The sequence below is a fragment of the Microtus oregoni genome, unplaced genomic scaffold (assembly GCF_018167655.1).
Source record: "Microtus oregoni isolate MIOR12 unplaced genomic scaffold, Mior012 000030F_ref0000283, whole genome shotgun sequence".
NCBI lineage: Eukaryota > Metazoa > Chordata > Mammalia > Rodentia > Cricetidae > Microtus > Microtus oregoni.
In genome coordinates this window covers 14,154,856-14,179,177 of record NW_024543089.1, presented here as the reverse complement: position 1 = coordinate 14,179,177, position 24,322 = coordinate 14,154,856, and the positions used below count along the sequence as shown (strand labels likewise).

Sequence of the window (24,322 nt, the reverse complement as noted above, 5' to 3'; positions counted from 1 at the left end):
TGTTACCATAGCCATAAGCCACTACGTTGCTATGCTTTTCCTGCCATGATGGATTGTCTCTCCTCAAACCAAAAAACAAGTTTCTTAACCTTTAAGTTGATTCTTGATAGGTATTGGCCCCAACAATGGGAAATGCAGCATACATAGAAGTATGTTATCTTCATATATCTGTTAGTGCAATCTTCATTCTATTTTATTCTACCCCAAATATCAGTCTAATAACAACATGAAGGCTATGTTATATAGAAAAACATGACTATAGATGCTGCTCCTATATTATCTTCATTAGTAACATTTATATTTAAAGGTATCTGAAAACTAATAGGTTTTGTTTAGTAGAACGGGTTAGCTGCTACATGGTAAATTGGAAATTGATATATTTTAAAACTATAGATATTCCAATGAGGAGAAAAGTGATTAATTTGGGGGATAGGAGAATTATTATTGTGAAAAGAAATCATGAAAGCACAGCTTCATGGAGAGGACACACCTTAGTGAAGTAAATTCGTTTGCTAAATACCATCAAACTGTAGATGCCTGAGAGTGGCAGGCATGTTCTCTGACAGTGTAATGCAGAGGGTATGAGGACAGAGGAGCATGCTTTACGTGAAGAATCACTGTAAGGTACAGATAGATGAGAACATGTGAGGGCATAAAGGAACTCAGACAAAAATCTATTGACTGAACTAGAGAATACATTAATTATATGGATTTGCATGAAATGTCGTCAACATTCTCATGGCTATATAAACAATCAAAATATATCTATCAAAATACGAAGTATCATATTGGCATTTCAGGTTTATGGAGTTCTAATGAGCATTTTATTCATCATTTTTTTATCTACTCTATACTTTTGAAAGCATATTCTTCAGTGGTTTGATTTGCAAATCTAAATTAAAAAATTTTCAGAAACACTTCAAGTTCTTACCCTGACCATCTATCTATACATTGAAAGAATCATTAAGTATTCACTAAACATAGCACTGTTATTCCTATTCTCACCCACTCCTGAACTGTTGTCAATAAACATTCCTCTTCCATATGGTCATTGCCAAGAATCCCTGAGTACCTGAGGGATTCCCTTTATTAATCCCTAATCTGAGGCAACTCCTTCCATCCCAGAGGTGAATTCCCCAGAAAATTCTCCCAGCACACAGTTTCTTTCTCCCCTTCAATGTGCCTGTTCTACTCCATCTTTCCCTAAACAAAATTCTAAGATTGAAGAATTTGGCTCCTCTTTAAAATCACAGTAAGGTTTAATATAATCCTAACATTTGGTTTCTTTGTTCAAACAGAGAATGTAATGTTCACTGTTCTTTAGAGCACCAAATCCAGAATACTTTGACTTAGTTTGACTAGGTTCCTTTTGAGACATTCCATTTTGATTGAATGATCTCTACAGATCCTCCTGATAGATAATCTTGTAGGGTTTTTTTAATGCAAACAATCAGTCAAGCCCACATTTATGTGCTCATCACGTATATAGTATTACCATGACGTTTTCCACTTACTCTACTACTGACTTCACTGTTAATACTCTGTTCATGTAGACCAAGAGCAAATAAAATGTTTAATACCGGTCCACAGAAGAAATACTGTATTCTTTGGGGAACAAAAAAAAAAGTGTGACTAACTGTTCTCACCAAAAATTTAAATTTCAAACTTTAAAATATATAAAAAGTAAATTAAAGAATCTGAATAATACAGGCATATGCAGAAAAACCAATCTGGCTCATGAATTCTAATTTTCCAACCCCTGACCTAGAAAGAACAATGACTTCATCCTAACATATAGATCAGTCATTTTACACTATAGCCACACCATCTGCTCAGGGCGTAGATGGTATCTTCCTCTGACTGTAACAAACCTCTCTATTTAAGGTGGAAATGTAGTAAACCAATCACACATTGACTCACGCACCTGTGCATATCTCTATCCCTGACAATTTACAATATGTCAGCAAGCCTTCCACATCTCAGCATAGTGACTATAGAGCACCAAAGCTCTATAGCAGCACGCTTCATTGTGGTAATATCAGGGAATCCTAGCATGACTACATCCCCCAAAACTAGCCATGTCAAGTGATTTTTCTCTAACTTACTGTCCAATGTTATTCACTCAGTCCAACCTCTTTTGCCTGAACTGGTACAATAGTTAGCTAGACTGCAATTTTTTTTGATGATTATATGTGCCTTCTTGACGATGTACTTGCCCTACTACATGGAAAGGCAATGTAAATATGATCACAATCCATCTAAACATGAAAGATTTTTGCTAACTTTGTGATCTGAGCTCTACATACAAAGCATTAAGTTGTCTGCTCCCGAGAGCATTCAGGTCATACCTTACTACTTCTGGCCTTCCAATGCAATCCATTGAAACTGGAATTCTTTACTTCACAACTACAAGGCTGGGAACTTTCCCATTTTCTAATCAGTTTTCTTTTTTACTCTCGTTATCCCATTGCTCTATTTCTTTGAACTTTTTATTCATTGGACTCTGCATTAGTTTCTAACCTTGGAGTTTTCTTTTTTGTTTCATTGTGAGATGATAATTTTCTAAGAACATTCTATTGGGACAAAGATTTTTATAAGCGACAATATAAGGCAGTCTATGAAAAGACACTTTTCTGCCAGGAATGCAATTCTGCTAGGAAACAAGTATTTCAATCTATTCCTACTTCTAAGATTTGGAGCCAGGAAGCTTTTCCAATTTGATGCATACTTTATAATAGAGAATAAGCCATGAACTTTATGTGCTTATAGCTATTACCCCATTATGATTGTCTACATTGGAATTCCAGAATATTAACTTCACATGGTTTTGACTGATGTGAGAGTAGCTTGAAAGCATTTTTATCAACATCTTCCTGTGGAATAAGCGACCCTTCTAATTAACATCTTCAATTAAAAAACCTAAATCTGGAGAAAATTATTTTGTGCATTATGCTAAATTTATGTTGTTTCACTATTCTAGAAAGCTTTCAAATTAATTTAAAAATGAGATGTTTCGTAATGGAAAAGATGAAAGCCCATGTTTATCAATTTGTTAGAACTTAATGTTATTTTAATATTCTAGTTTTTAGTTGATTATTAGAATAATAAAACAAAATTATTAAGTTCTAAGTGGGAGCCACTGAAAGCTCAACATGAGTTACCAAAAGGAAAATTCCAAATCATTATTTTTCCCTTACGTTTCTCCAAACAAAGTCAAAATTCCCCATCACAAAGGCAAGCAATGTTCAGCTTTTTCTTTCCCCCCTTTCCTGCATGCTAGGACTTCACAATTCCTTTGCTTTCCTCCATTTTAATTTCTCAGTTCTACTCTCTCTTATAAAAAATACCAAAACCATGCTGCTCATACTCATATACATTATGTTTTCTTTGCAAGGGACCATCATTCATAAAATCTCTTTGTAGCTCAGAAATTCAAGACCTTCAAATTAGTGCCAACTCCTCCATGTGGCCCTTTTTGAATATACAATGAAATTTCACCCTGTCAAAATTCGTTGTACAAACTGCAGGGTTATTTCCACTATCTCATTGTGTGTCTCTGCTGCCCTTAACTCATTACCATACCAATTACCTGATGCTGAAGCTATTAGTCAGATTCCTTTACTGAGAATAATTCTTAGCTTAAGGTAAATATTTCATAAACAGTCATTAAACCATCAATAAATACCCTAAATATTATTTTCATTAAAAAGGAAAAAAATCTCAGAAACTTATGCTATAGTGTAAACTGGGAAATAGTGATCTGTTGTATGTGGAGAACTATGTCAACCACAGAACACAAAGGAGTTGGCAACTGCACTGAAGGACAAGGTTATTTCCAAAGAACTTGCTATGGGGAGAAACTTGCCTATTTATGTGTGCCATCCACAAGGATTCTCTTGGACTCTGATGAGGAGCCTATAAAGAGGCTGACGTCATATTAAGCATCACTGTTCTTACCTACTTTTAGTAGAATTGAATGTTTATTTGCTGGATACTGTTGAGGCAATTTTCAATAACACTCAAGTGTTGTTTTCAAGATGTTTTACCTCCACAACCTTTTCCCATGCCTTAACTGTTTCTTCATTTTACACATGCTCTCTGGCACACATACTTCATACATGGTAGATTTTTATATAATATTTTTATTTTAAAAACCAGAAAAGGAACTAATCTGTTGAATATGAGAAAAAATATACTTAGGGTAAGTTGCATAGGCTAAGGCCAATCTAGATTATATCCTGGATCTTAGACCAGCAGAGCTGTAGCGTGAGACCAAGGCTCAAAACAAACAAAGAGACAAACAACAACAAATATATAACCAAGTAGAAGTCTGCTATGTGGAAAATATTTAAGAAGAAATTAGGAATAAGTAAAAAGCAGGGTAAATGTCAATTACTAAGTCACACAGATAATTAACTATAGGAATTCAAGGTAATTTGTGGTTTAATAAAGCTACAATTGTGAACAGATGTTATTATGTCTTATAATATATTAATCTCACTACTTTCTTAAATTTTAGAGAAGATAGGGCAGCGTGTGGAAGCACAGTTGCTGACAGATAAGAACGTGTGCCCCTTACATCATCATTGTGATCATGCATACAGGCTTCCTAGTGGGAAGGTGCCAGATGGGTTTTTAAGTCCCTTGAAACATCACTTGGCAACACTGAAATTCATATGTAATTCATGAGCCACTTAGGAAACTCAGTCAGGGACAGAAAGGTGATTCTGGGGCTTGTCTTTGTGCTGAGGTAGATGTGCCGTGATAGAAAGGTTGGGAAGGCAAAAAGGAACACTAAGATTAAGAAGCACAAATGGGAGTGGCTGTTGTATTATTAAACAAACAGAAAAGATAGCACACAGTTGGGGTGGTTGGAGAGTGGGGTGGACCATGGAGGACTGAAGTTTGAATATTGTTAACAAATATATTGCATAGAATTATAAAAGAATTGATGAAATATTTATTAAGAAAAGAACAAGAAGTCAGTTTTTGTTTTGTTTTGTTTTGTTTTTTATACCAAAGACAATAGTACCCTAGTCCAAACAAAATACTACTTGAAATATTTTGACCTATGCCTCAGGATTTATGTTTTTATCTTCACATATGATCCCATTAGTCTATATACAAAATATTTTTCTCTCTACTTCTTTGACTGGAAAGAGAGGGGCAAGCTAACATATGACGCTGGTGTCCACTACTTTTTATTATTCTCCACCTCAAATCTTGTAACCAGGAAAAGAAAAGAATACAATTCAAATACCCAAAATGAACTTTATAAATGAAGTACCTTTACACTCTCCAATTCTGAAGAAACAGAATTCTAAGAGTGAAGAGTCAACCAGGAAGAAATTTGAATAACTCTCTTAAATAAATTTAACACTAAATAGCATAAGAAACTATATTTGGGTGATATTTAAAGAACAAGTTAAATTGAAGAAGTGATAAATAAATAGGTAAACAAGCATAGAAATAGGAAGTTAAACTAATACTATGAATGAGAGTCACCCAAACATTGGGAACCATAAAGCAATATTGCGAGTAAATGTTATAAACTTTGACTCTTCTCACATGGAAATTAATTGTATAGTATGATTTTTGGTTCTGTGTTAATTTCAGCTGTGATGAAACCCAGGAGTGAGATACTATTTACTCATTTCATATAAAAGTACTCAATCTGTTAAAACAATCCTTTCTGTAGAAAAAAAAAAACATGAATTCTTTCACTCCGCATTGTGTCTTAACTGGAAGTCTCTCTAGGCTACCTCACTTGGACTGTGTGCAGAGCCACATAGGACTTAGGCTACTTCCAGAAACAGATCTTCAGGTTCCCAAACAGACAATGAGATGCGTGAAGAAACCACACAGTTGCATTTTAAAAGAATCTAAATTTTGAAAACTCGTTCTTTGAAAGCTTCATTGTCTTTAAATAAAGCTACTTGCATTTTTAAATTGCTGCTTCTTTTGTTTATTGCATGCATCTCATTGGCTATGAAAGTGGAATTGTGCATGCAATCTGTAAGATGGCTGAGTTTTAAATATGAGATTTGTGCATTTATCAGTATAATGACTTTGAATCGCAAACTAAAACAAACTGTGTAGCATATTATAAACCAAATCAAATTTGATTAAATTATCCTGCATATGCCTGTGTTCTTATCTACACAATGAACAATTCTTTATATTGGATAAGACATGTCAGAAAGAACAAGGCTTTATTATATAGCAGAGTTCAAGTTTACCACTACTTAGCTAGATGTTTTTTTAAGGTCATGCCCTTTTGGGGTAAAAAAATAATCATCACTCAATATTTTCTGTCAAATATGTGAGTTCACCTCTCTGAAATGCTTTTCAATTTTAATAAGAATATACTTCCCAAAGCAACCACAAGAAGCATAAACCTGAGATGGCAATGAGTTCTTTGAAGGCAGCAGTGATGACAGGCATTTCATCTCAGTAATCAGAACTTTACAGATTTCCAGTTGAAAGTCTGCCTCTATAAACCTTCTGTTTAAGACTCCATAGAATATATATTCATGCACTCACTTGAATTGCTTGAATAAGAAAGGAAAACAACAAACAAAGCCATAGTCCATACTAGAAAAAGCTTAAGAAGACAAGAGGATGAGGGAGGAGAAAGACCAGGAGAAACAGGAAGAGAGGAGTTCTTTACCTAGCCATCCCTTTTAGAGCTTAAACATTTTCTTCTTGGTTCCTCTAGAGAAAACTGAATAAATATCATACAACCAAGAGATTGCATGTAAGAGATACATGTAATTATTATAATTATAATTACATGTAAAGATACCACTACAAATTAATTAGTGAAAGGTGCTTAACAAGATAGCCAAATGTCACAATTCAGAATTCTGCTCTGTCACTGAAACACTATTCCACTATGGAGAACTTTGCACAGAAGTTTATGGCTGCCAGATATCATCACATTTTGCCTTGGATGCTTAATGCCTGACGTGAAATCTGGCCATGAAAACAGACGATAAAATGTATCAAATTGTCTTCAATATTTAGTTTTGCGACATGCATAAACATTATATGCTTTTTCAAATTTCTAAAGCTTCTCACATCTAGCCCTAGCGCTGGTATTAAGAATTTAAGAACAGTCATTATGGAAACCAAACGGCTTAGATTTCCCTGCATATTTATAACTTGTTAAATTTATCACTATATTTAAATGCAGTATCAGTTTTGACAAATACTAACCCAATAGTTGTTTGAAAACTGGAAAATTCACATTCTAGAATAGATTTATGCTGTTTCCATTCTTCTTCTTAGTATTCTTGTTTTAGACTAGAAAAATAACACATCCTCATTTGATATAAGGATACAAAATTATCACACAAGGATATTAGGGTGGAAATGTTTGAACATATTTATTAACAGTTGATTTTCTTTGTCATTAAAAGTAAAATCCTGGATAGGTACTTTCAGAAAACACTCATCCTATCCAAAATACTTTTCTTTACTGCATTTTCAATGTTCATCATAGTGATTTAACTGTTCCATTTTTAATCCCCTTAATACAGATAGTATTCCTTGAGCATATGAGTGGGAAAAATTGGGTTTGCTAAGGTCAAAGGTAATTTTTTACCTCAAAGTACACCTATCCCTGTTCTCCATGTTTCTCAATGGGCTGGAGTCTATGCTCTGCATGCCTTTCTCTCTGCTCTTCTCCCAGGTACTTTCTGGTTTTGCTTGTTGCCCTGTTAATACCATCTACACGTAGGGCATGCCAGTTCTGCATTTTGAAGATTATACATAAAAAAGCCAGTGTTTAATAGTGCTTGGAAATTATGAAATTATTCCTTCAAAGGAAAAAATAAATCTGCGTATTTATCTTACTTGTTGATATGTTTGTCTTGTAATCTATATTTTCTTTTAAGACTCACATGATTTCCATTTTTCTTGATTTAATGATTGGCTTCACTTTACCATAGCAAATAGTTTTCAGTGTGAATCCCTACAAGCAGCCTACATATGATCATAGCCCAAATTAGGGAGTGCTATTCTACCTAAAAGCTAATGGATGCCATTATAAGGATATCTTCCTGGACAATAGAAATATAACAACATGGAACATCAAGATTATTTTCAACCCACTGTCATTCCTTTTCATTTTATTTCAGCCCTGCTGTGGTTAGGGGATTTGGGGCCAACATTCTCATTTAGAATTCAGGCTCTGTTTTCCTAGACAAGATTGCTGTAAGTGGTGACCCAAATTAAATATGGAAAAAAGAAACCTCTAGATATTTACTGTAAATTTAGAGCAATAATACTTTTATTTTAAAAGATGCAAAGTAATTTAAAGTTCAATTGTAAATATTTTACATTGTGATTCTGCTTAATTACATATCCAGAAGTTAGAAAGTAATATTTAATGGAACTTATTGATCTAAATACTTGGCTCATTTTGCCTAAGAAATCTGTCATTCAATGTAGTTGCTAGAGGAAGGCAAACAGTCTCAACTATGATATTAAAGCATTCCATTGTCTTTTCTATTGTCATTCTCCTTTTAAATCATTGCCTATTTTAATTTATTCTTTTATAAAGGAAGACAATCACTTAGCTAGCATTTTTATTGGAAGCTTTGTGAAAGCTAAGCTTTGAATTGATTTCAGGGCACATGTTTCATAAATAATGGTGAGCATCAAAGGAAAGAAGATCTGCAATCCCATTTCTTTCTTTCCCTACTTTCTGCTCAAGGAATAACATATGTATTAAAGGAATACAAAAATTTGAACCATTAAATCCCTGTGATGAACATTGCAAATGCAGTGAAGATAAGCATAAAGAAGGTACTTATTTTTTCTCAAGTATCTTAAATATCCTACAAACCACTGCCTACCCAGGACAAGCGGTATTCCCAACCATGGCAAGATGGACCCTAGCAACCCATCCAGTTCTTACTCTACTCATTGGTTCATTGTTGCAGAAAAACTGACCTTTTTCTAGTGAATAAACACATTTGAGGAAGAATATACCATTCCCTTAGACAGAAGAAATATGACGCTGATGCTGATGACATATTCATACTGGAGTCTTAGTAAAAAACACATATATCTGTCCTATGTTAATATGATTTTCCATATTACCAATTACCATAAATGAAAAAGAAAATATCAACTTAACTAGATGCTAATGTAAATCCATAATGTCATGACAGAGGTTTGCAAACCAAACCACTCATTTAATTTTAAAAATTAATCTGCATGTATATATTCCTGTATAGTTAATCACAAAATAAAACATTTTAATGAACATTTTCATATTGCATTTAAAAATTCATTGATTGAATTACATATGGCAGACAATGTTCTTTTTGAAGACTTTTCGAAAAATTAATAAGCCTACTTAAATGCACATACTTAGAAACTGAGAGACTTAGAAGTTCATTTCCATCATAATTATATAATAATACCACACAACTTTCATCAGAAATAATATAACTTGTCTATACTCTTCCTGTTTAGATATTTCTTCTCAAATCCTGACACAAACAGAAACGGTGCGCAATCCTCCAGGGGGAATCATTCCATGAGAACCAGGTGTTTTTCTTTCTTGATTTGAGGCAGGGTCAACCTAAGCAACCTTAGCTGTCATGAAACTCACTAGGTAGTACACTGGTCTCAATTCAAAGCAAACCTAATTTTGTTATGCAAGTTCAAGGATTGCAGATGTGACTCACCCACCTGGCTTTTTAGGAGGAATTCTTTAGACAGTATAAAATACTGAATTTCAATCTGCATTTAAACAACAAAACACTTCAAACTCACACATTACTGATCACAGCATGCAGACAGAAACATGACCTGTGGCACAGTTCACTGAAAACCATCTTACAAAATCTATGGCCACTTTCTAATCTCCAAAACTAATTTCCAGATGGTTCAACTCTGCTTCATCATTAGTTCACCCCAAACCACACTTGAAGGACAGTAAGAGACATTCAAATATTGGATTTGTAGTTATTTCTGAAGAACAGTGTGTCTTTTAATATGTTTTGAAGATTTAAAATCATATAAAACGTAACTCACTAAAGAACAACTCAAAAGATCTCTTCAAAGTATCAAAGCTTAAAGGATTCTATGCTTTGTATATGCCCACAAACACACACAGCCATAACCTGCTGCATCAAAACTCACATACACTGCCATTATTACTGCATCCACACACACAGGTAGCCATTAATTACTGCACCAAAATAAAAGTCCTTTCAGAAAGGTAGGTTTAAATTCGATACAAAAACTCACATCCAATTGCCAAATAGTTTAACCAATTCAGAAGCATTATGCGTCGCTTTGACAAATCTTAGGAAAGGATATAATAAACTGTCTTAAACCATGGCTTTCAATCTTTCTAATGCTGCAACCCTGTAATTCAGTTGCTCATGTTGTAGTGCCCCCATCATAAAATAATTTGGTGCCCACTTCATAACTGTAATTTTGATACTATTTTGAATCCTCATGTAAATATCTGATATATGAGCCCCAAAGGCATCTTGACCCACAGATTGAGAACCACTGGTCTAAAACATCAAGCCAAAATCCTGTATATTTTCATCATAAAGTAGTTATCACACTCTGCTTTCAGAGACTCAGAGCATGCTTGCCCCTACCTTGACCTTGTCCATTCCCTTGCTGGCTCCCAAGGATCAGCAACATCAGTAGTCCTGGAGTCCATGTCCACATCCTTCCAATGACACTCCCTTGCCTTCTGGCCATTGCATTTTAAACTCTATGGAAAGTTGGAGGTGGATGAAAAGACAATAAATTACATTCTTAAGGAAATATATTAGCACTCAAATCCCATTTACAAATTACACTGCTTACAAGGGCAGACTTTTGAAACATGCCTTCCTTTGGGAGTCTCATAGTGGTGAGTAATATAAAAGTCTATCATCTTAAAACACATTTGCTAAATAATCCTCAGAATGTTTCTGCATCATTGTGTAATATGCACAATTAAGCCTACAAATGCTTGAAAAGTGGACTCAAACACCCATTGCAGTTCAATCAAGCCGAAAATTGTCCAGTAACAATATTTCTAACTTGTTATTTAGGGAAATTGATGCTCCAAAAACACAATGTCATCTCTATAATATATAAGAGCTGAGTTTCAAGAAGTCACATAAGTTCATCAAAAGGACCTCCTAAACTATTTTCAGGTTTTGATTCAAGTGACATTTCTATTACATTATAACTTTATGGAAACATAAACTCATCATCCACAAAACAAAACTTATTCATGTAGTTATAATTTAGAATGAAATTAATGAATGTTAGAAAATCCTGCACTTTTAATTCAAACACATAATACATAGGGCACATATTAAGTAATATACATCAATTGATTAAGTTTGAAATATTATATTTGGGTGTTCATTTGAATGTTGTTTTCTATGCTGATGAATGAAAACATCAAAGCAACTACCAAAAGAGATTCCATGTTTTCACACATCTGAGTAACACACAATGCCTGAAATGAATAAATTTTGAGTTGCCTGAGCTGACATGGCTGATAATGTAAATATGAAAAAACGATTCAAACCCCATACTGAATACCAGTTAAACATAACACATTATGATTAACATGACAAACTTTTCACAGCCAAAAAGAATCATCATGAGATTAAATAACTATCAAAAAGAATTTAAAACCAGAGACTAACGTTAAATATTTTATACATAAATTATCCCTTCATTCCTGGTGGAGTCGCTAGAGGGTAGAATAATTGAGAAGTGAATGGGCTATGGGGGCTCTAACTTCATCAATGGGTATGTCTGTTGGTGAGTTTTTGAATAGGCTATTAGATGGTAGAACCTTGTTAGGTAAAATAGATCCCTGAAAGCATGCCTTTGAGGTACTTATTTGGTCCCTTGAAACTTCTTTTCTATGTCACCCTTCATTCATCGTGGCTGCCAAAAAGTGAGCAGTGGTCTTTAAGGTGAACTAAAATCATAAAGTTGGACAAAACGATCACCCATCCTCAACATTAATCTTCTCTAGGATTTTGACAGCAACAACTAAATAATTATTAATGATTAAACATGTAGTCATGGAAAATAAAAGTAGTTTTTTTAAAAAAAAAAAAAACAATGTCTGTTCAAACTACCATACAATCACAACTTCCCTCAGGCTTTCCTTCTCTCTTTTTCCTTTATCAAGAAGGGTGAGTGCTTACTCAATTCCCTACTCATGTTAGACTCACGATGCCAGAGCTACAGGGAGATGTACAAGCCGTGTCCCACAATGTCCTCACCTTAAATGAGCAAAAGGACTGATAGCCTGGTAATGACATTTCTAAATTGGTGTGTTATAGCCAAACACTGAGAACAATGTCTGTGTTAAGAATAATAAAAATTTCAAATTTACTAAACTTTACATTATTTTGCTGGACTAATATCTTACATTAGATATCTTTCACTTCTCAGAGAAGGTACCATTTCCCAACTGAGAAGGCTGAGACTTGGAGAAATATCACACAATTCTCCAAACTTCCTGATGAGTACTTAGACACCAGTGTCTGTGCTCCATTCAGCTGCTCACTAGCCTGGGACTTAGTTCTCTATCATCCAAATGTACTCCAATACTCCTCTAAAAATGATGCTGAGACAAGATAAAGGCTGTCCAGGATATTAATCCATAGTTATCTGATGCCAAATGGATACCTTCAAATTACAAATTACTGAAGTCTAAGCAATCAGATTCTCACATTAATTTTTAAAATCACCAGCTATTTCCAAAGTGAATTGTGGTTTTTCAGGGAAATTCATGAATAGTCTCCCAAAACACTTACTAGCAATGATGATTTCACACTGAAGAAAAAGAAAATAATACTTAAAAAAAAACAAAAGCAAATGGTAATATGTTTAAGAGGCAAGAGCAACATTGAACAATCATGTTAAACATTAATTATACTGTTTGATTTTGGGGGGTGACATTTCCTAGGGAGATGTGAACAGATATCTTTTCACTCCAGATGGAACATTGACACCAGATCAAATAACTAGTACTGCTTATGTGCAGGTTGAAGAGCCAATGAGTTTATTGGGGTGACTTTTCAAAGTGTGGGTGACTGAGAGACAGCTGTCACACTAGCGAGTTGACCGCAGGTGGTGATGCTTCATGGGAGAGGCATTCCTGGAGCTCCCTGCATGACTTGTAGGTAGGGTCCCTGGAAAATTTCATCTGGGATAGTTTGGTCACTCTTAGATTTGTGAAGGACCTTTGAGAATCACATAAGATTATAAGCTGCTTGACATGTCTGTGTCCTCAGCTCCCTGAAGGAGCCTATTTATCCTTAAAGGAGAAATCTTTTAATTCCTGATAAAAGAAAAAAAAGAGGCATGCAATACATGAATGTCTGATTATGGTAAGTTTTAAATACATGTTTGCATTTAATCACTAGGTAACTATTTTAGCACACACATTTAAAAATTCTTACTTGATGTTTTAATTGCCCATAAAAATTAGTTCCATAAATTCACTTTATATAGTAGTTCCACAATGAATTTTTTAGGCAAATTTACTATCTATATTATTTTCCTAACTTCTGAAAAATTATACATAGCATTCTTTTAACAGGTCTGATTTTACAATTTAATACAGAACTACTTTAAAGGCATTACGAATATTTACAGGAAAGACTGGCATGCAAAACACCACTACACTATATATTTTAGTAAAAATGTTAGAGAACAGATGGCTTTCAACATCTTTTCATAACAAAGATAATAATGAAGTCTTCCTCCCTGAAAGGATGTGTGTGGAGAGCAATGCTTCCTAAATGCCAAGTTATAATAATGTATTGTTTATATGCTGTCCCTGACATCTCTAAATTTGAAACCCATTAACTTTCCTTGTAACATTGACATTAACAACCTTCCTCATGCAATAGAAAGTCAGCGCATTTGTTGCTTATTTTATGAAACACAAACAAAAATCTAGAAATAAGTATAATTTTTATTTTATTGATTTTTATTGAGCTTTACATTTTCCTCCTTTTCAACTTTCTCCCAAGGTCCCCATGCTCCCACTTTACCCAGGAGATCTTGAGTATTCTAATTGACTCAGAAAACAACATTTACCACTTACCACAAGAAAGAGTCATCAATTACTTTAATCTTTTGTAAACAGTTATTTTTCAAATTTGAAAATAAAGTACAGAAAATCTTTGTACTCATGCCTATTACTTTTTAAAGAGTTGAATAACTCTTAATGCATATACAGTTGTACTCAGTGTAGTCCCCTGCCCACAGAGATGATGGGCTGCAGGGAGTATATAGGCAGAGCTCATTAGGTCTTTCACTGATGATGACAACAATCATACATTGATGTAAAAATATTCATCTTTGTCTTCTCATTAAAAAGAAAATGCACAATAACAAAGAACTATAAATTGTATTTTGTCACATGCAATGAAAGTTAGCATGGTTATGCTTTGATGACTAAGCAAGTAATTCTATGGGATGGAATCATAGGCCATCCTCAAACTTAAGGGCAATATTAAGTGACATTTCAATATCTAAACTAAGTTATTCCTCAATGTAACATTACATAAGGTCTTGTAATAAGAATATACCATTTGCAAAAAAAAATCAATGTTCATAATGGAAGCTCAAGAACTGTAATAGGCTCTGCTCCATTGCTCTTGTGTCCCTGTGATATGCTGAGAGGAAGAACTAAAGACCTGTAAGCAATGGGCACTTCCTGATCTCATTTAATTCTTTGGACTTTGGTTTTAAAAGGTTTTCTTAAGGGAGGCTGAATAATTGGTCATCCTCATATCATCTCCAGCATATTGCTCTATCTGATGGAGCAAACAATCATGGCACCTGGTGAAGGATTTTTCGCATCTGGAGCAGCCAGCAGATAGAAAGCACTGAATTAGGTATCTGTAGAACACCTGTCCCTTTTTTATTAAGAATTTTTTAATACAATCTTGTCTCATTTTACACAGCTATCTCCAATCCCACTCCCTCCCCTTTTTCACTCCACCCTTAACCCCATCCCCCATCCACACTTCAGAAAGGGTAAGGCTTCCCATAGGGAGTCAATAAAATCTGACACTTCACCAAAGCCCCTCCCCCCATATCTAGGCTGAGCAAAGTATCCCTCTAAAGAAAATGTGCTCCTAGACATCAGTTCAAGCACCAGGGATAAAACCTTATCCCACTGCCAGTGGCCTCACAGACTGCCCAAGCCTCGCTACTGTCCCCTATATTCAGTGGGTCTAGTTTGGTCTTATGCAGACCAAAGTATAAGTCCAGAGTCATCTGTTAATTCAGGTCAGCTATTTCATGGTCTTGACCCCTTTGTTCATATTTTCATTCCTCCCTTTCTTGGACTGGTCTCCAGTAATTTGTTTCAGCTTCATTGTAGATCTCTGTATCTGCTTCCATCAGTTGCTAAATGAAAGTTCTATGATGACAGCTAAGGTAGTCCTCAATCTGATTATAGGGGAAGGCCACCTATCTTGAAAGCAAGTGGAAGCTTCCTGTCATTAGAAATAACTCAATGCCAACAAATCTCTGGGTTCTGTCTGCAGGTACTTTTTAGATCTTCTTCTGTCCACCATCAACTGGTTAATCCTCACATAGACCTGCCAAATATTTCTTTGTACTCCAATTAGCAGTTTATAACCTCCCTGGATAGGTAAAGATTTCTACAAAAATAGGTAATGCTTTCAAATTTGCTGCTTTATAATCCTGTAGACAGGATGGCTCCAGCCAGCCTCCAGCCCCGTCTTCAGCAGCAGCTTTGGGAACTTTTCTCTATATGATCCTCGCAAAGCTTCCTCTTGGCACCAGGCCTGTTCACCAAAGTGTGTCTCCAGTGACAGAAGGACTATGTGCTAAGCTTCCAGGTTGATGGTCTTTCTGGTCAGCTGACCTATAATCATGCAGCCTTTCTAAATGGCTCTTTAAAACCAAAGTTCAAAGAATCAAGTGAGATGAGGAAGTGGCCATTGCCGAGAGGTCTTCAGTTACTCTTCTCCACATGTTATAGGGTCACAACATAAACCAGAAACACGTGCAAAACCTATTCTCCTTCTTGAGTTCTTGCTAGTAAGATTGACTTCTTTTTCTATCAACAGTACATTCTTATTAGAAGATCTCACATGATCTTACATTGAGTAATAGCTTAGATCGTGGAACTTCACTTTAACATTGTCCTTATGTACATGCCTTTATCTCTGAGAGGAGCCTTTGAAATTAGTAAATTATTATCAACACAATTTATGTCACTAAATCCTATAACTAATTTTTATAGTGATGGCCAGATTCAATGAAATATGACATCACTTCAAAACTGTATGTGTTCTTGAAGTATTTGAGGTGACTTTTTTTTCAACTAAGTAAACTTTATTTATTTATATAGGTTGAATTGTCAGTGGAAGCTAGCATTCTTTTAAAGAATCTTAACACCAATAGCACTTTTTGAAGGCTGACCTTATTTATTGTAAAATAATTTTTACAAAATTGTTTTAAACCTTACTTTGTCAGGGTGTGGTGGTGCATGCCTTTATCCTTGGTCTTTGAAGGCAGAGGCAGCTAGATATTTAAGTTTAAGGTCTGTCAGGTCTACAGAACAAGTTCAAGGACAGCAAGGACTTCACAGGGAAATCCTATCTGGAAAAATCAACAGCAATAAAATAAATAAATAGCAAACCAAATCTTTTTTATTAAAGGTTTAATTAATGTTATAATTAAAACATTAATTATGGTTCTTTTATGTGTGTGTGTGCATTCATATATGCATGCAGTACTACACATATGGAGATCTGAAAAAAAAACTTTTGAAAGTAGGTTTGTTCTTTTAATCCTGTAAATTATGAAATAGCACTCAAATCATTAGACTTGATGCCAAGTGACTCTTATCTATTGAGTCATCTTGCTGACCCAGTTTCTATATTTGACAAATAAAAGCAAAGACCAACACAAGCTCCAAAGTACTGAAATTGCTCTCCAACATTAGTTCAGTGGAATACGACAAATCATGTGTAGTTTTCACCATTAAGAACCAAGCATCCAGAGTCTGGCATGATAGCTCCTGTCTGATATCCTGATACTTGGAGATGGAGAGAAAAGTTTCAGGAACTCAAGCCCATCCTTAGCTATGTACTGAGTATGAAGACATACTGGAGTATGGAGCCTCATCTCAAAACCTTGTTAATAGATAAATGAATTAATTAATTAATACTAAGCATCATTAAATGTGGTATCATTCATTTCTGTTTTAAACATGTAGTTCAATGCTGAGCAACGCAATGCATCTGAAAAAAGGAAACTAATCTTGTTGATCATGGAAGACATACCAAATCAACCTCCAGGAGAAAGTCTTGAATTACATCTTATAATGAGTCCATTAGGTAGTTATTTTCCATTCTGAAGTTAGGAAAAATTTATTTAAAAATTATAGGAACTTAAAAGTCAGGCTTAAGTAGAACCCACAGAAATGGCCCTGTCTTAATGAAAGGATTTCAGTGAAATACAAGCTGACGTACTCAAGTGCCATATCCTTGAGATCTTAAATGAGCATGACTAAGACACAAATCTATAAACTTCAGAAACCACACTAAAGTTTTGGAGACTATGGATGCCTCATATTTTTGTAAAGAAGCAAAGTAACATTTCTTTCAAAATACTGTGGATTCTCTGAACATAACATAAAAATTATGTTCATAACATAAAAAATGATGTTCACTCATTCTGATGTCCAAGAGGAGCCAAAGTTGAGTTTTTCTCAGATCACATTCCCTGGTATATTATTTTTATTAATATATAATAAGGAGAATTATGAACTATTAAGAGGTTATGTGATGTGGGAGGGTCATCTATCTGTAGATTCATTGGTTAATTAATAAAGAAAACTGCTTGGCCTGATAGGACAGAAAATTAGGTAGGTGGAGTAGATAGAACAGAATGCTGGGAAGAAGGGAAGTGAGGCAGATGCCATGCCTCTCCTCTCCAGGTCAAATGCAATGGAGCCAGCTGCCAGGTCAGACATGCTGAATCTTTCCCGGTAAGCCATCACCTCATGGTGCTACACAGATTATTAGAAATGGGTTAATCAAGATATGAAAGTTAGCCAAGAAGAGGCTAGATATAATGGGCCAGACAGTGTTTAAAAGAATACAGTTTCCGTGTAATTATTTTGGGGCATAACCTAGCCAGGCAGCCAGGAGCCGGGCGGCAGGAATGCAGCCCACAGCTCCCACTACAGTTATGAGAGTTCCCTTTGGCTTTTAGTAGTAGTATAATATAGAGAATTAAGAATTACAGTAGGTGGTTGACTAGAATTAGGGAGAATTTGGAGGTGATGTGGAAACCTAGTAAAGTGGAAACTCCCAGAAATCTATGAAAGTGACCCTAGTGAAGACTCCTAGTAATGAAGGATACAGGGCCTGAACCAGAGATCTTCTGTAACCAGGCAAGGCTTCCCGTGGTGGTAGTCAGACACCAACCCAACGATAAAAACCTTTGACATGCAATCTGTCCTGTCTGCATGATGTGCTCAGGCAATGGTGGCTCATTCCTTGTGGGAGGGGCCAACCAATGACCAGCTTAATTTGTGGCCCACCCCTTAAAAGGGAGCACTTGTCTCTCAATGAAACTGCATGGATGACCAGGAACCAGAGGCCAGATAAGAGACCTAGAATAGAATCAAACATGACTAGCCGAAAAATAAATTGAAAAAAAAATCAATAAAATTATTCCTAATGATATTCTGCTATAGTTATAGATTCATGCCTAGCCCAATTGTCATCAGAGAGGCTTCATCTGGCCGCTAATGGGAGCAGATCCTGAGAGCCACAGGCAAACATTAGTCAGAGAGAGAGAGTCCAAATTTGAGATCTCTATCAGGTCCTTCCACTCAGATCTCAGGGAACTCCTTAGAAGAGGGGTGAGGAAGAATTTTAGGAGCCAGAGGGGTGAGAACACCAGGAGAAGGTGACTCACAGTATTAACTAAAGAGAGCTCATAGGGGCTCGCAGAGATTTATGCAGCAATTTCTGAGCATGTAAAAGTCTAAGCTAGGTCCTCTGCATATGTTATAGTTGTTAGTTTGTTGTTTATATTGGATTACTAGCAGTGGGAATAGGCGTGTATTTGATTCTTTTGCCTGGTCTTGAGATCATGACTGGATTGCCTCACCCAGCCTTGAGATGTGGGTTTTGTGCCTTGTCTTATTGTATCTTGTGGTGATGTATTCAGTTTATATCCCTGGGAAGCCTGATTTTTTTCTAAAGGGAATCTCAGGAATAGTGAGTCTGGGAGACAGAGGATGTGGTAAGAAGGGACTGGGAGGAGTAGAAGGTTGGGAAGCTGTGGTTGGCTATATTGAATAAGAGAAGAAGTGGGTAGGGAGATGAAGGAGAGTGGAAAAGAGGAAGGGAGGAAGAAAAAAAAGGAGAAAACAGCATATAAACATTAAACAGCTAACTAAAGGAGATAATGGTAAATCTAAAAACAAGACTAAACAAGCAATAAGAAATCCTGGCTTGATTGCAGACATTTGCAATCCAAATAAGAAAAGAGATCATGTATGTTTTTGGGGCAGTAATATTTGATACATATACAATTATATATATATATATATATATATATATATATATATATATGTATACATAAAACCAAGAAATAAAAATGATACAAAAATGATAAATCATCCTGATGGGTGGTAGTATTTTTGACTGGTATCTTAAGCACTGAGCCATGATCTGTCTGTAATTTGCATCCTGGTTTGATGCAAATCTAGTACTATGACAGTTTAGCAACAATATACAATAAACTACATAGAGACAGTACCTACAAAGAAGAATATTTTGAAAATAATGGACTCATAGTGACATCAAAATTTAAAAGTTAAGTAAAAGGATAGGAAAAAACTAAATTGTTTTAATAATAGTAGAGAATAAAACTCAGAATATTGTTAAATATATGCTAAAGAAGAACTGTGGCACCTGAGGTTTCAAAATGGAAATAGAAGGAAGAAGAGCACTGATGGATTTTAAGGAAAGAACAGTGATTTGGGATTGCCTTCTGTGAGTATGTTTTATTACCATTGGTTAATAAAGAAACTGCTTTGGTCTATGGCAGGGCAGAATATAGCAAGACAAGAGATCCAAGCAGAGATAGAGGAGGAAAGAAGACTGAATCAGGCAGATGCCATGTAGCCACCCAAGAAGCAAGAGGTAACAAACCACAAGCCTCATAGTAAAATATAAAATAATAAAAATGGGTTATTTTAAGATTTAAGAGTTAGTTAACAAGAAGCTGGAGCTAAAAAGCCAAAGAGTATGTAATTAATATTAAGCCTCAGAAAGGTTATTTTAAAAGCAGCTGTAGGAATTAGCAACTGGGACCTGGTGAGTGGAGAGAAAACAGTCCAGGGGGACCAAGGTGATGGTGAATACTTCCAATAAGAGAACGGACCCTAGAGCCTTCAGAGAATCTTTATAAAGATGAGAATTATACAAATAAGAATATCAGTGCAAATGACCTAGAAGAGAATTGGTGAACAGAATGTGAGACATGTTTCTGTTAACATCTTGGTATTATATGTACTGTTCATATTTGTAATCTTAAATATTATATATACTACTTGTATATATGTTATCTCAAAGTATACACACACACACAATATATATATATATATATATATTGAAGAGATTTCTTCTCTCATACACTACCTTTCTCTCTTCCCTTTTCTCCCCTAAGCACTCCCATATACCCATAACCAACTCCCCAATTTCATAGCCTCTTCTTCCAATAACTGTTATTACATAGATGTATGTATATATGTATGTATATGCATGTTCCTAAATATAACTTTTTTCAGGTTCCTAAATATAACATTTTTCAGGTTGATATTGGATCAAATGGAACTTTTTTTTCAGTTTTAATAAGGTGTTACTCATTTAGTTTTGACAAAGTTAGTAATCATAAGTAAACTAAAGCTTTCAAATGTTTTCCTTTAATTCTGTGACTTGGAATTATCAGCTAGCACCAGTGTTTGAACTGTAGTCCTTTCAAGTTTATCTATTACCATAGCATCCTGTTCCATCAGATCCCACCTCACTCTGTGCATCACTGAGCAATGTATGGTAAGTGTGAATGGTTGATAACTGATATAAAGAGAAAGGGTACGGAAAGTGGAAAATGTCTCTCCTGTACTAGCATTGTTACTACTCGGTGGTAAAAGGCTTGCCTAGCATGAACAGGCTTTAGCTTCAATCCCCATATCTATCACTAATAAGTAAGTAAACAAATAGCTAAAAATTTAAAATGCACATATCCTAGATTTCAATCGAAATAACCCAACGTGCTCTTAGAACCCCAGTTATAATTGGGACTATTGGTTGAATAATGCCAGAACATGATATTCTCAAAGGAAGTCTAGCAGTGCCTTTCCATTTCCAGGAAGATTATAAGGTACCCACAAAATTATTCTTCTATTACACAAGCCCCATGTAGTCAAAAGAGACATTTGAAGTTTTTATTAACCTCCCCAAAGACAATTTCTGCTAATGCTCAACCTATTTGCATAATTATCTCTCATAAAATAAAACTGTTAATTACTCCCCAGTTCTCATTTCTCTAAGAAAAAAAAAAGATGTTTAGAAAAAATAAATTGACAATAGTTTCCAGAACAGCAAACTTAATTTCAATACCTTGCAGGAAAAGAAAAGTAAGAAATATGTTACTTTCTTCCAGAAACTTTGTATGGACGAAAGCAACAGTTTTATTTGTAATGAAGATAGGACTTCCAAAGCGGGTCTTATTAGTCTAAAATCAAGTTATCATCAGGTCTGAAACTTCTATGCCTAGCATTTGGCAGTCTCCAGACACTACCCTGTGAGCCCCTGCCTTTCTCTGTGAAGCACATTCTTCACCCTCTGCTTCCTTAGCATCTCTTGGTACCCATATTCAGCCAGTCGCAGGTCCCCTATGACCACATTACACCCACCAAGATGATTCTGCCTTAAGGGAACTGAACTTCACCGCGTCCTAACCCCCTCACGCAGTTTAACATTGCAGGTTCAGCGGTTTTAGGGCTGGGATGGAGCATCTTTTGAGAGTCACTCTTCCACCATACTCTGAATAAAAAATAAATGAGAGTACTAGGAAAGGGTGATTGAGTCTGTGTTTGGCACTGAAATGATTTATTTTCTCAGGATTTCTACCTCAAACTAACTTGTCAGGATTAGAGTCCAGATTATTAAATAAAATTTTGGTAAATTCTAAAAAATTCCTATCCTTTATGTTTGTGAATACCTAACATACACAGTCCGAAAAGAAACTGCATATTTAAAGACTGTGTGGACGATGCAAAGGAAAGTATGCTTGCTATTATCAGTTTCCTTATTTCTGTGTATCACACCTTCCCAATGGACCCCGTGTACCAAACTCCTTGCTGAGAGCCTGGTTGCTGTTTCTTCAGTGCTTAGCATGCACCTTGATTCTGCCACTACTTCTAGAGGATGTTTTAATGCTCAGCTTCATTTCATTACTTTCCCTCAGTCTCCCCAATTCTTCTGCCCTTCCCGGATGACATTTGTAACTCCCTCATGCTCACTGTGCTCCATGGACCTAGTTATTTTCTCCCATGCAGTGTTTTTTGTTTTTTGTTTTTTGTTTTTTTTCTCTGTGGGACTGAAAACCTTGCGACTTATACACTGGTAACTCCGCCTGCTCAGGCTTTGTCTGAAGTTGGGAATTTAGTATCTTCCAACTCCAAGTCTCACTTGAATTTCACAATTAAGCAAAGCACCCCTTGGAGCAAATGACAGCCTGTCTGCCCCTAATAAAATCTAAGTAATGTACAGAAGCACATTTGGGAGCACAATTGACTTTTATGTGCTAGAGCCAGATGCATTTCATTCCTATGCATGCTGAGGGAAGCAAGTTCAACTCATATATCAGAATACGCATCTGTTCTACTAACTCGCACGGCCGGATATTCATTACGCTCAGGCAACAAAACACTTAAGGAAATAAAAGCTCTTTCCAATAAAAAAGGTACATCAAAAGATTCTCTTTTTATAAAAGTATCTTAACCAGTAAATTTCTGAACAGAAAGTACACAGAAGCCAAACTTTCTGCTAAGACACCTAAATCAAGTATAGTATAAAATTTCAGAAAAGGGCTCCATGCACTGTTTATAGCAGAAAAATAATTTTACAGAAGAATGTTGTTCAGTGACTTGAATATACATATGGCATATGAAAGTTAATAAAGAAAAAAGATAGTATCATTGACATACATTTAAAATATTATATGCCATTAAATTTCTATTTCTTAATATTTTAGAAATAAATTAAAAAACTCATAAACTTGTCTACCCCACCATGTAGGTGTCCTGTTCTTTAAAAATGATCCTCATTGGTTATTTAAAAATTTATAGACAGATTCACAGATGGCTTAATAATTAAGTTTGAGAGAAAACCACTATAGTCAGAGAAAGCTGCTGGCTTTCTAGGCCTGAGTATTTATTCATAGCTGAATAAACAACATTTTAAATATGAATATCTCACATTAGTATTATTCTGTGCTGGTCTTGCATTTTGCTTAAGAATAGAAATTTTAGTGCATGGTTAGTCTGTTTAAGTATTAATGTTTCCTGCAGATGTACTTTTTTTCTTGTTTTAAAAAATTTCTACTAGCCAGGCGGTAGTGGCGCACGCCTTTAATCCCAGCACTCAGGAGGCAGAGGCAGGCAGATCTCTGTGAGTTCGAGACCAGCCTGGTCTACAAGAGCTAGTTCCAGGACAGGCTCTAAAACCACAGAGAAACCCTGTCTCAAAAAACCAAAAAAAAAGTTTCTACTAAAGTTTTTATTTATGCTTCAATTTTATTGTTATTTTTTCAATTAGCTTACCAAGTAGTAGGATTTCTTGTGGAATATTCTTACATACTGAGATTCTCCCCTTTTTCTACCCTCCTTTCCCTTACCTCCTTGCCCTACATATCAACTTATATCCTTCTCTTTCATTGTTTCCTCTTTTGCTTTTATATTAGTGTGTTCAAATATTAAGCTCTACATTCTTCTTCCTTAAAGTGCCCCCCACCCCTGTAATGAACTATATTTTTTATTTCCTAGCCTCTCTATATATTCATTCTCATATATATATATATATATATATATATATATATATATATATATATAACATTGCATACCTATAGAATATGGAGAAATCTAGTTGGTACTTAGCTGAGAATTTCACCTCTACTGGTTAGCAGTCATAGTGATAGAAGACGCTAGACATGGTACAAGAGGAAAAAAATATTCATCAACTTCACC

The 24,322-nt window shown here is 35.3% G+C and overlaps 1 protein-coding gene across 1 annotated transcript in view; it reads right to left on the bottom strand.

The window, feature by feature from the left end:
- Robo2 (roundabout guidance receptor 2) overlaps window positions 1–24,322 on the bottom strand; it is a 1,518,906-nt gene that overhangs the window by 1,482,663 nt on the left and 11,921 nt on the right. The window contains exon 2 of the mRNA XM_041678470.1: window positions 10,632–10,750. Within this exon, the coding sequence (XP_041534404.1) occupies window positions 10,632–10,737 (106 nt within the window). The 5' untranslated portion in view covers window positions 10,738–10,750. The remainder of the gene's footprint in view (window positions 1–10,631; window positions 10,751–24,322) is intronic.